The sequence below is a fragment of the Nestor notabilis genome, unplaced genomic scaffold, assembly GCF_000696875.1.
Source record: "Nestor notabilis isolate BGI_N333 unplaced genomic scaffold, ASM69687v1 scaffold25996, whole genome shotgun sequence".
NCBI lineage: Eukaryota > Metazoa > Chordata > Aves > Psittaciformes > Psittacidae > Nestor > Nestor notabilis.
The window spans coordinates 1-10,189 of record NW_009933815.1 but is presented as its reverse complement, the minus strand read 5'-3'; the positions used below and the strand labels follow the sequence as shown (position 1 = coordinate 10,189).

Sequence of the window (10,189 nt, the reverse complement as noted above, 5' to 3'; positions counted from 1 at the left end):
TTGGAGCAACCTGCTCTAGTGGAAGGTGTCCCTGCCCGGGGCAGGGGTTGGAGCTGGAGGAGCTTTAAGGTCCCTTCATCCCAAACCCACCTGGGATTCTGTGATTGAGCAGCCCCAGTGCTGCTTCCAGCAACTCACTAATTCTTGAAGCAGTTCTTGCCTGCACAGCCCTGACCTGTGGCTACAGCAACAGAGCTGATGGTGGAAGCGATGTGCAGCAGCTCTCTCCATCCCTCCCCACTCACTGGACTGCAGTGCCACTGCATGGCTGCCGGGCTCTCCCTGCAACAAGGCTGAGCGTAATAGCCAGGAATAACTGCAGAATTCCTCGTTTTGCTCTGGAGCGTGTCATCCACAGGCAGACACTTGCAGGTATCTCACAAGAGGCAGCTCTGCAGCACTCGCCCACCCTCAGGAATTCAGCCTCAGCTTGTTCAACCTTTGTCCCTGGAGCCTGGCACCTGCTGAAGGATTTCAGGAATTCTCTGGACTTTGGAACTTCTCTTACTCCTGTTTTCAAACCTGCTTTCCTGAGCTGGCTGCTGTTTATGGGGTTATTCCCAGGCTCTCCCTCAAGACAGAGGGGCTGTAACGGAGGGGATAAAGGCAGAAGCACTCATCCCAACTTTTTTAAAGCCATTTTAGCATAATAGGTCCTCCTTCCTCTCCCGCCACCACAGTGAATGATCAAGTCTTTCAAGCTCTGTGGGACAATGAAAGCCATTGTTAATACTGAGGAGATGGGAGCTGTAACTTCGAAGTGTCTCTTCAGTGAAGAAGATATTGCAGGAAGTGTTGGATGTTTAAATGAGTTGTATAAAACACGAGCTCATGTCTTTACTACCTGAAGGGTTTGTGCTTCCCTACAAGGAACAGCTCAAACTACAGCTTAGTTTGCGCTATATCTTAGTGCAACACTTAAAGAAGGCCTGGGACAGGCTTTCATCAGTCAGAAACTCCCATTTTATGGTGATGGTGTCAGCACATCAGGGCACAACTGAAGGAGCAGCAGCAGCAGGTATGGAGGGTGCCTCCTCCCCTCGTTCAGTGACTCACTGATGTGCACGTTGTTCAAGGGGTGTCCGGGTTCACCTCTGCTCTCTGGGGTGCAGCAGAAGAATCCTTGACCCCCCCATTTCACACTCCTCAGACTCTCACCAGCCAAAGCTGCATCCCCACAGCATTAACTCCTGGAGGGGGACTGACACAGGCAGGAGTTTAATCACAGAACACCTGAACAAACATACAGGGCCCCCCTCGCACTCAGTAGCACTGTTCACACAGAACATTCAGTCAGCATAAGCCTGAGCTCATTTTTAAGCAGCCTTTTAACGTGTCTGAGCATCCTCTAGTGCAAACTACCCATTGAGACACCTTTGGATACACTGGGGTGGCATTACCCTGCAGTATTCCTGCAAAGCCTTAACCCACTCCCAAGCACAAAGGAAGCTGAAGGCCAACCCCTCCCTCATCAAAAGCACCCAGCTCCAATAATAACATGAGGGTGGCTCAATAGAAATGGAAGGGAGAAGTGTTTTCAGCCTATTGTGAAGCAGTTTCACTCATGTAACCCGGATCCCCAGCAGCTGAGAACACGGGAGCTGCTGCTGACCTCGCTGAAGTTGTTTTCACCCACAAAAATCACAAAAGCCTCTGTATTGTTCAACACCTTCCATATTTAATTTATTTAGATATTCTCTACATTAAAGTATTCTCATGCCAACACTCCCATCCCTCCCTCAAGAGAAATAAGACTTGACACAGCTTCAGGGTGGAATGCACTGGAGTAAAATTGCTATTGAGTCCAAGTTACAGAGAACACTGAACAAACCAGAGAAGGAACTGCACAAAGGAGACAGCAGGGAAAGGTGGAATTAGTTACACATCCTTCAGCTCATGTTAGCACCTTCCTAGACAAGTACTGAAGGTGCATAGAGAGGTGCAACATGCTTTAGTTAGCCAGACCAGAGCTTAGACTACATTAAGCCTGGAAGAAAGCAGCACTTGAAGCCTCATCAGAACCAATGGGAAGGGAACAGCACTGCATTGACTAGCCAAGGTTGCAGTGTTTGGAATACCAAGCTCTCCTGGCTAGCCAAATCTGTGCCTGGAGTGCAAACCACACCAGCTTCAAACACAGCCCAGGACCCAGTGCCACCTTGAGTGTGCTTTGTAACAGAATTCAAGATAGCAGCTCAGTGCCTGAGCGGGTTTCTCCTTTGCATCATTTAGTACAAGACAAGCTTTAAAAGCTGACTTCCCACCAGCACATCTGTACCAGGTGTAAGGTTTTTTCCACATCGCTCGTAATTCCCTTTGGTAGCAGCACAAAGAATCACCTACACTTCTGTCCACTGAGACTCTCCTGATCTCAGAATGCTTCAGCTGCTGTTTTGTGGCTCTGCTGTTTCCAGAATGCAAAGGGGGAAATAAAAGGCTGAGCAGGAAACTTACTCTGCAAACATCAATTTAAAGCCTTTAAATTCAGTAATTAAGCCTTATCATGCTACCTTTAGGTGGCCTGTGACCTCTTAAAAGACCTTTTGCTAGTGGAAAAGCACCCAGTGTGTGTCCTGAGCTTGTGCATACCTTTAAGAACCTTAAGCCATAGTTAAACACCAGTGACTTGCATTTTGCAGCAAGGTATGTTGTCATGCACCCTTTCAACCTATTAGCCTGGTCTTCAGGCACAGCAGCAAGAGAGCACAGCTCTCTCTGTTCTACCAGCAGCATGACTGCCTGTGGTCAGACTGAGCAGATGCTTTGGACAAAGGAACTCAACATTTGCTCTTTCATGTTCTCTAAACCACGTGCTCTGGGTTTGAAAGTAAAGATCTGCAATTTCTGGTAATCCTCAGAAATTACCTTGAAATGCCTACAAAACGTCCAGCTCACAAAGCTTTGATTATTGTACATCTCTAAGAGCTGGCCTAAATATTCTCTTGAAGATCCAGGCTTTGGAAGAAGGGCTATTTTCAGAACTGGTATCAGTGTACACTGGAACACTGGCACAAACGTCACCTATCCTTGGTTTTAACTGTAAGGACGACAAGTAAACACCAACACATGGAAAAGGAAAACAGCATTTCACAGAGCGAGGAGTGAAGAGGTGAAGCTCTGGTTAGTGTTTTGCAGTGGAATCTCGAGGATAGAATTCAGCCAGGGTTGTCTGAGGAATCCTCTTCAACATCTCCTTGGGGAAGATCCGCAAAAGCTGCCACCCAATGTCCAGGGTCTCATAAACGGTGCGATTCTCATAGGGACCTGCAGAAAACAACCACAGACTGAAATATGGGGCAGGGAAGGGTCTCACCACCAGGCAGATGTGAGAACAAGACCTTGTAGGTGCTAACACACCCTGTGGCGTGCCTGAAACACTCACCCTGAGCAATGAAGTTCTTCTCAAACTTCTGCAGGAACTCCAGGTACAGGAGATCGTCTGAGGTAAGAGCCTCCTCACCAACTACAGCCTTCATAGCCTGCACATCCTTTCCAATAGCATAGCAGGCATACTAGAAGGGAAAGAAACCAAAGGGCTTTTACTTTGATCATCCATGTAACCCTTTCTGTTCAAAGGGTCTCAAGTTTTAAAGCAGCCTCAGCAGTGTTGTGGATGGCAACTGTTCAGCATGACCTTTACAGGCTGTTGAGGGAAAGGTCTACTTGAAACATGTCCCTGCTTCTCTGAAGAGGTTTTTACATACCAGTTGGTTGGATACATCTGCATGATCCTTCCTGGTCATACCCTCTCCAATAGCTGACTTCATCAGTCGAGACAAGGAGGGCAAGACATTAATAGGTGGGTAAACCTGGAGGGGAAAAAGACATCCAAGACATCAACATTAACACTTCAAGAAGTACAGAGTAATCTTAAGTATGTTCTAACTGGGGTGGTACCTACCTGTCTGTTATGCAGCTGCCTGTCCACGTAGATTTGTCCCTCAGTGATGTATCCAGTCAAGTCAGGGATAGGATGAGTAATATCTGTGGAAAGAAAATGGTTTGACAGTTTTCAGGCCTTCTATATCCATTCTAACGCTGATGCAGCAGCTTTTTGCAGTGAAGTGACTACCAAAGTAAAATGCCATCAGTTAGTACCCCCCAGGCTCTTATGCAAGGTTTAGAGCTCCTGATACAGGGCTGAAGAACAGTCTGAAGCCTGAAATAGGCAAAGCACTTCTATTAACAACACAGAGAAGGCAGCCAAGAACTGCAACGTTCAAATAGAAACCTGAAGGCCACAGGACCTCCTGTCTTGCTGTGCGTCCATCATAAGTCAGGTTGCTCTAAAGGAGTCCTTTAAAGTGCTATTTATTAAAACCACTTGAAAATAACTCACCATCATTAGGCATGGTAAGAATAGGGATCTGAGTAATGGAACCATTTCTGCCTTCCACACGCCCAGCACGCTCATAGATAGTAGCCAAGTCAGTGTACATGTAGCCTGGGAAGCCACGCCGGCCAGGCACCTCCTCCCTAGCTGCTGACACCTGAGGCAATGCAGAAGAACGTTTCCAGCAAGTCAGATCTCTCATACAGACCCGGTATCTCCCTTAATTAAGCTACACTAATGACTTGAAGTACCCCTTCCTGCAAGTGATACCAAAATACAGCCACACAACCCCCTGTTAAGAGAAGTATGTCGCCACAACCATGCAGGGCAAGGCAAATCTGGAAGTGTAATAGCAAAGTGCTGAATGCCACCAGTTAAATATGCTGAGCTGTTAGATGCAATAGCTGTTTCACTGCTGAACATCATTCTAGACAGCCAGTGAAGAACTAAAAGCCTCACTGGCTATTTGAGAACATTGTCCTGAATCCTAACTCGAGCAGCTTGAGCAGAAGCTCACATTCTCACTCTGTAGCACAACCCCTTCCTGCCAGCACCCAGCATTGCCAGTTCATACCTCTCGCAGGGCTTCAGCATAGGAGCTCATATCTGTCAGAATGACCAACACATGCTTCTCACACTGATATGCCAAGAACTCTGCTGTTGTCAGAGCTAGACGAGGCGTGATGATGCGCTCAATGCTGAAACAGGACAGCAAGGCAGTATTTATGGCAAGTGCTTTTAGGCTGCAGGGCAACAGTTTGAAGTTACAGAGACTTTAAAACCCTCTGAAAACCTGCTACGTGCACCAAGTGGAATGCCAACGTAAGTGGCATCTGGCAGGACAGCAGTGAGGCCTCCTCCTCCAGTTTACTCACTCTTTTCAGCCTTTTCCCAACCAACATAGTGTCAATACTTACGTTGGATCATTGGCCAAATTCAGGAACAGACACACATTGTCCATGGACCCATTTTCCTCAAAGTCTGACTTGAAGAACCGAGCAGTTTCCATGTTCACCTAAACCACAGTATTAAGGCATCAGTTCAGGACCAGGTTTTAGCATACTGCATTTTGCATCACATTAAGGTCTAAACACCTCATTAGTAATCCATAAGCAGAGCTCTCTGTACCATGAAAATTCCCCTACATTCCCAGAACAAGTTATTATTAGGATTCCAGGCTAGAGATTAAGCTCAAGATACTTTATCCTGATCAGACACGCTTTGTTACAGTACTTCTGGCCATCTGGGATATTCAGCCAGGCAATTTAGCACTGTTATAAGACCTACTTCAAATACTTCAGCTACTCTCAGCATTGGCTGATTTCTTATGCATCATTTTCCTCCAGTAATATTGGCTTACACCCATAGCAGCAAACACGATGGCAAAGTTTTCTTCACTGTAGTCCATGACATCTTTGGATTTCTTCACCAAGCCAGCCTGGCGACATATCTGAGCTGCAATCTAGGAGGAAAACATGTTTCAGTCCACCTCTATGTGTGATGCTGTTACCCAGACCAGAATTTAACCGACTTCCCTTTTTAACCCCCATGAAATAAGCCACTAAGGGTTTAGAGAATAGCTTGGAGAACTCACCTCATTGTGGGGCAAGCCAGCAGCTGAAAATATGGGGATTTTCTGCCCTCTGGCAATACTGTTCATACCATCTATAGCAGAAATGCCAGTCTGAATCATTTCCTCTGGGTAGATACGACACTGGGGATTGATTGGCTGACCTGGTATGGTTTTTAAGAGAACACATATTATTCTATATATCTATCTATCTGAAGCTTAATCACTGACCACGAGCGCTGATACAAGGCTCATGTCAAAAGGTGCAAACCCCACCATTAGGTCAAGAACTCTTTAGATGTGCCTGGTCAAACCTGAGCCTTTTAGAGATCCCAAGGCTCTGACATTCTGTGGTCATGTAAATGGTTAAGAAAAGCCTGTCAGGTTATTAGTTTTTTATCTTTGGAGGCTGTATAATTAAGATAGTCCACAAATACTTCAAAGAACAGCTTCCAAACTTCTGCTACCTCATCTTCCTGCACTTCTGTAAAGTGGATTTGAGTTTGATGCCACATAAAAGATTAATCTCCTCCTAACACTTAGATCCTATGTTCAAAACCAAATCTACTGTAACATTCAGAAATCAGGACCACCAGATTTGCCTTTAACTCCTTATCTGAAATGGATTAAGAACATACCCATTATGTCGAGGAAGTCTTCAGCCAAAACAATGGGGCCTCTGTCTATAGGTTTTCCTGATCCATTGAACACTCTGCCTACAAGAAAGAGCAATCAAGTAAGACTGTGCAAGAAAGTGTGTGGTTAAGTCTGTTCATTCTTCCAAGCAGTATCAAGCACTTACCAAGCATATCCTCAGAGACAGGGGTTCGAAGAATATCCCCAGTAAACTCACAAGATGTTTTCTTAGCATCAATACCTGAAGTTCCTTCAAATACCTGCAAATATACCAGAAGAAGGGGAAAAAAAGCCACACAGGAAAAAGGACTAAGTATTGGGCTTTACAAAATAACACACTGAAATGCTGCTTCACAGCTTGAGAACCTGATCAGCCACCAGGATGAAAAGCAAGGCAATCCTCTGCAAGCAAAGGATCTCAAGAGCAGCTTGTGAGTACAGAACATCACACAGAGACCTGCCTTAACCCAAATTCATGAAGTACCAGCAGCAAGCAACAAACCCAACGCCAATCCTTTCATCTCAAGCATTTCCCTTTGCCAACAGAGCAGAGTTCTTCAGATAAGAAGAATGAATATTAACAGGAAACAGCTGCTTAGAAGCAGCACCTGCATCCACATAGTAGAGCTTGAATCTAGCACTGTACAGTTACAGTGTGATTCCATTAATTTTGGAATAAGCAGGTAATTTCCTCTTCAGTTTATAGTACCCAAAGAATATACCACAGGATAGATTTGAGATGGCTCAGACATAAGCCAATGTGCACCAAGAGACCCTCCTGTCCCTCATCATACCTGAACCACAGCTTTGGAGCCACTGACTTCCAGAACCTGCCCACTCCTTCTTGTGCCATCAGGAAGAGTCAAGTGGACAATCTCTGCGTACCTAGGAAACTGAAGGTGAGCAAGACAGGTGGTGGAAAGCATTAAAATCCAGAGGAATAGCCATGAACAAAAGTATCAGCTTCAAGCAAGCTTAAACTTAGCAACTAGTCTATTTTTTAAAGTAAACTTATCATCAGAACAAAGCTGATTCCAAGGCAGTTAAAAGTTATCAGGCTAAAGCCATTTCTACAGGGACTACACAACATCTGTGCAGAGATTCAGGCTTGCAAAAGACTGGACAGAATCTATTCTAAACCCACGTCCCTGTAGTCCCAAAATACTAATGGAAAGCTGGAAGAATAAGCTGGCTTTTGCCTGTTCATCAGTTGCTTGCCAGTAATTTGAGACCAAGCCAAAAGCATTTACAGCTCCTTTCACAGAGCACTTATGCTTTGGTAACAAAAAGGTCAAGAACAAAGCAAATGGGTATGTTTCTGCATTGAGTTCAGACAACATTTTGGGTAGTTTTGGTCAAACTGAAACACTGGCTCCTTTCTGACCCTCAACAGGGTCAACAACTCTCCCTTTCTGACTGGGACAGGGACACGTCTCCCTCAGACACCTTCATTCATTAAGAATCTGAATCTTTACCTTAACTTGATCCAGGATAACCAGGGGACCATTCACACCTGACACAGTTTTGTAAGCTGTAAGAAAAGCAAACCCCAAGTCAGACGCTTCCTCAGAACGTCAGAAATAGCCCACATAAAGTTTCATTCCTATCACCAACCTCAGGTTTGCAGACTTTGGGCCCAGCTCTGTACCACTGCTGTTGATTATAAACTCTACAAGAAGGATTAAGTATGAATTGTGGGAGGTGCATTTTTTGCTGCTCCCTGCACCTCAGGTAACATTAAATACATGATATTGCCATTTTCTTGCCTGTCACAGAAATCCACTGCAGGTGTAGATGCAGGGATAATGTGAATGCCACCAGGAGCACCAATGCCATGTACAGTTGCCATTTTAAGCTAAGAAAAACACACAATCACAAGATCTTTAAAGCAAAGCAGGGAAAACATCTGTAATTTGTGATGAAGGTGCCAATGCCACTTATGATGTCCAACAAATGGCAAGATCTAAACCTCAATGCTCAACTCAGAGGCTTTTTAAGCACAGGAGTCTCCTGCTCCATGCCACTGGAACAGCCTCTAATGAGCAGCAAGTAGACTTCATGTGCCAAAGCTGATCAGCACAGCTTCTACAGAGAGCTATGGGCTCTGGCACCCTAAGAGGAAACCTTACAGCACCTTTCCTGTCTCCTGAGGAAAGGAGAATGCACTACACTGTAAAAGGATGAATTTCACCTTGGCCAAGCTGCTCCTGCTCTTGGGTTTAACTTAAGGATTGATACCTGATGGACGGCCAGAGCTACCAGCTCATGTCTTAAACATCAGCAGTCAGGTGTTAGTACTACACACAACTTCCCGGGGTACTGAGTGCCCACAACTCACCACTGTGCTGTCAGCCCAGTGGAAAACACAGCAAACCGTGTCCTGTGTTACTCCAAGGACACACTAATACCCCAGAATCACTCGATCCACAGATAACACTGAGTCAAAGCTTTATCAGGGTCACAAGAGCAGTGACCAAGGGAGTGACTGTTCATCACCTATCCCTGGGAGGGAAAAATGAGTGCGTGGAGCCACGTGAAGAACAGGAGGGACACCAGCACCGTTCAGGGCACTCATGGAACCAGGGAAGATCACAGATTCCAGCAGTACGAGGCCACAGGGGATGAATGACCCAGCTTAGCCTGTGTTGGCACTTACCATGTGTTGTCTCGACTGACGGCAAGGTGCTATTTACACCTCAACAAACAGTTTGAAGTGTTGAATGTAATCTCTTAATTGGCAATAACCAGAACTGCATTAGATGAGGTTTGAGGGGCACTGGATCTCAATCAAGAGCACAAGCTGACCCGCTCCCTTCACCTGAGCAAGGAGGATCCCACAGACATTGTGCTGCAACTGTGAGCAACCCACTGCCCACAAGAAATGGAAACCATGATGTGGAGCAAAGCATTTCATCTCATGACTGTCTCGTGAGCGCATCTTCCTCAATCAGGAGGAAAGGGCTCACGCTCCCTGCGTCAGCCACGCAGCAGCAGTTCCTTGACATCCAGCAGCACCAATTCCCTTTGAAAGCAGCTCAGCACTGCCTTAAAATCCCCGTTCCCAATAAAACCAGCCAGTTCTATGACAAACCAAAAGCAACTGAAATGTTTTTCAGATCCAGATTGCAGCTTGGGCACAAGCCAAAACCTACATGGGAAAACACAAATTCACAGACTCATAGAATGGTTTGGGTTGAAGGGACCTTAAAGCTCATCCAGCTCCAAGCCCTGCCCCGGGCAGGGACACCTTCCACTAGAGCAGGTTGCTCCAAGCCCCTGTGTCCAACCTGGCCTTGAACATCCCTTGTCCGAAGCCCCTCTCCAGGTGTCCTGGAGCCCCTTTAGGAGCTGCTCTAAGGTCTCCCCTTCTCTTCTCCAGCCGAACCCAGCTCTCTCAGCCTGAACTATGAACATGAAGCCACCTCAGCTCCAGCCTTGGCCGAAGCCTCCTCTCCAGAGCCCGGCAGAGCCGTTGTGCAAATACCACCTAGACCGTGAGAAAAACAGGACGAAAAGCAATTTCGGCGTTCCCCGACCCTGCAATAAAGGTTTTTGGGTTCTTTTTTAAACAAAGCTTCTCCATTTCCCCTTCTCCACCGCAGCTCAAAGCGACACAACCCGCAGCACCCCCGGAACTGGAGCAACTTTCC

At 46.2% G+C, this 10,189-nt stretch overlaps 1 protein-coding gene across 1 annotated transcript in view; it reads right to left on the bottom strand.

Moving 5' to 3' along the window:
• The window catches only part of ATP6V1B2 (ATPase, H+ transporting, lysosomal 56/58kDa, V1 subunit B2), a gene marked incomplete at its 5' end in the record, with an annotated part of 13,709 nt that extends 5,639 nt beyond the window's left edge, over nucleotides 1–8,070 (bottom strand). Inside the window, 13 exons of the mRNA XM_010017051.1 lie at nucleotides 3,142–3,264; nucleotides 3,383–3,512; nucleotides 3,705–3,809; nucleotides 3,902–3,984; nucleotides 4,340–4,490; nucleotides 4,908–5,031; nucleotides 5,251–5,348; nucleotides 5,694–5,795; nucleotides 5,928–6,067; nucleotides 6,542–6,619; nucleotides 6,706–6,799; nucleotides 7,334–7,432; nucleotides 8,015–8,070. Coding sequence (XP_010015353.1) covers nucleotides 3,142–3,264; nucleotides 3,383–3,512; nucleotides 3,705–3,809; nucleotides 3,902–3,984; nucleotides 4,340–4,490; nucleotides 4,908–5,031; nucleotides 5,251–5,348; nucleotides 5,694–5,795; nucleotides 5,928–6,067; nucleotides 6,542–6,619; nucleotides 6,706–6,799; nucleotides 7,334–7,432; nucleotides 8,015–8,070 — 1,383 coding nt within the window. The remainder of the gene's footprint in view (nucleotides 1–3,141; nucleotides 3,265–3,382; nucleotides 3,513–3,704; nucleotides 3,810–3,901; nucleotides 3,985–4,339; nucleotides 4,491–4,907; nucleotides 5,032–5,250; nucleotides 5,349–5,693; nucleotides 5,796–5,927; nucleotides 6,068–6,541; nucleotides 6,620–6,705; nucleotides 6,800–7,333; nucleotides 7,433–8,014) is intronic.
• Nucleotides 8,071–10,189: the final 2,119 nt, after the last annotated feature.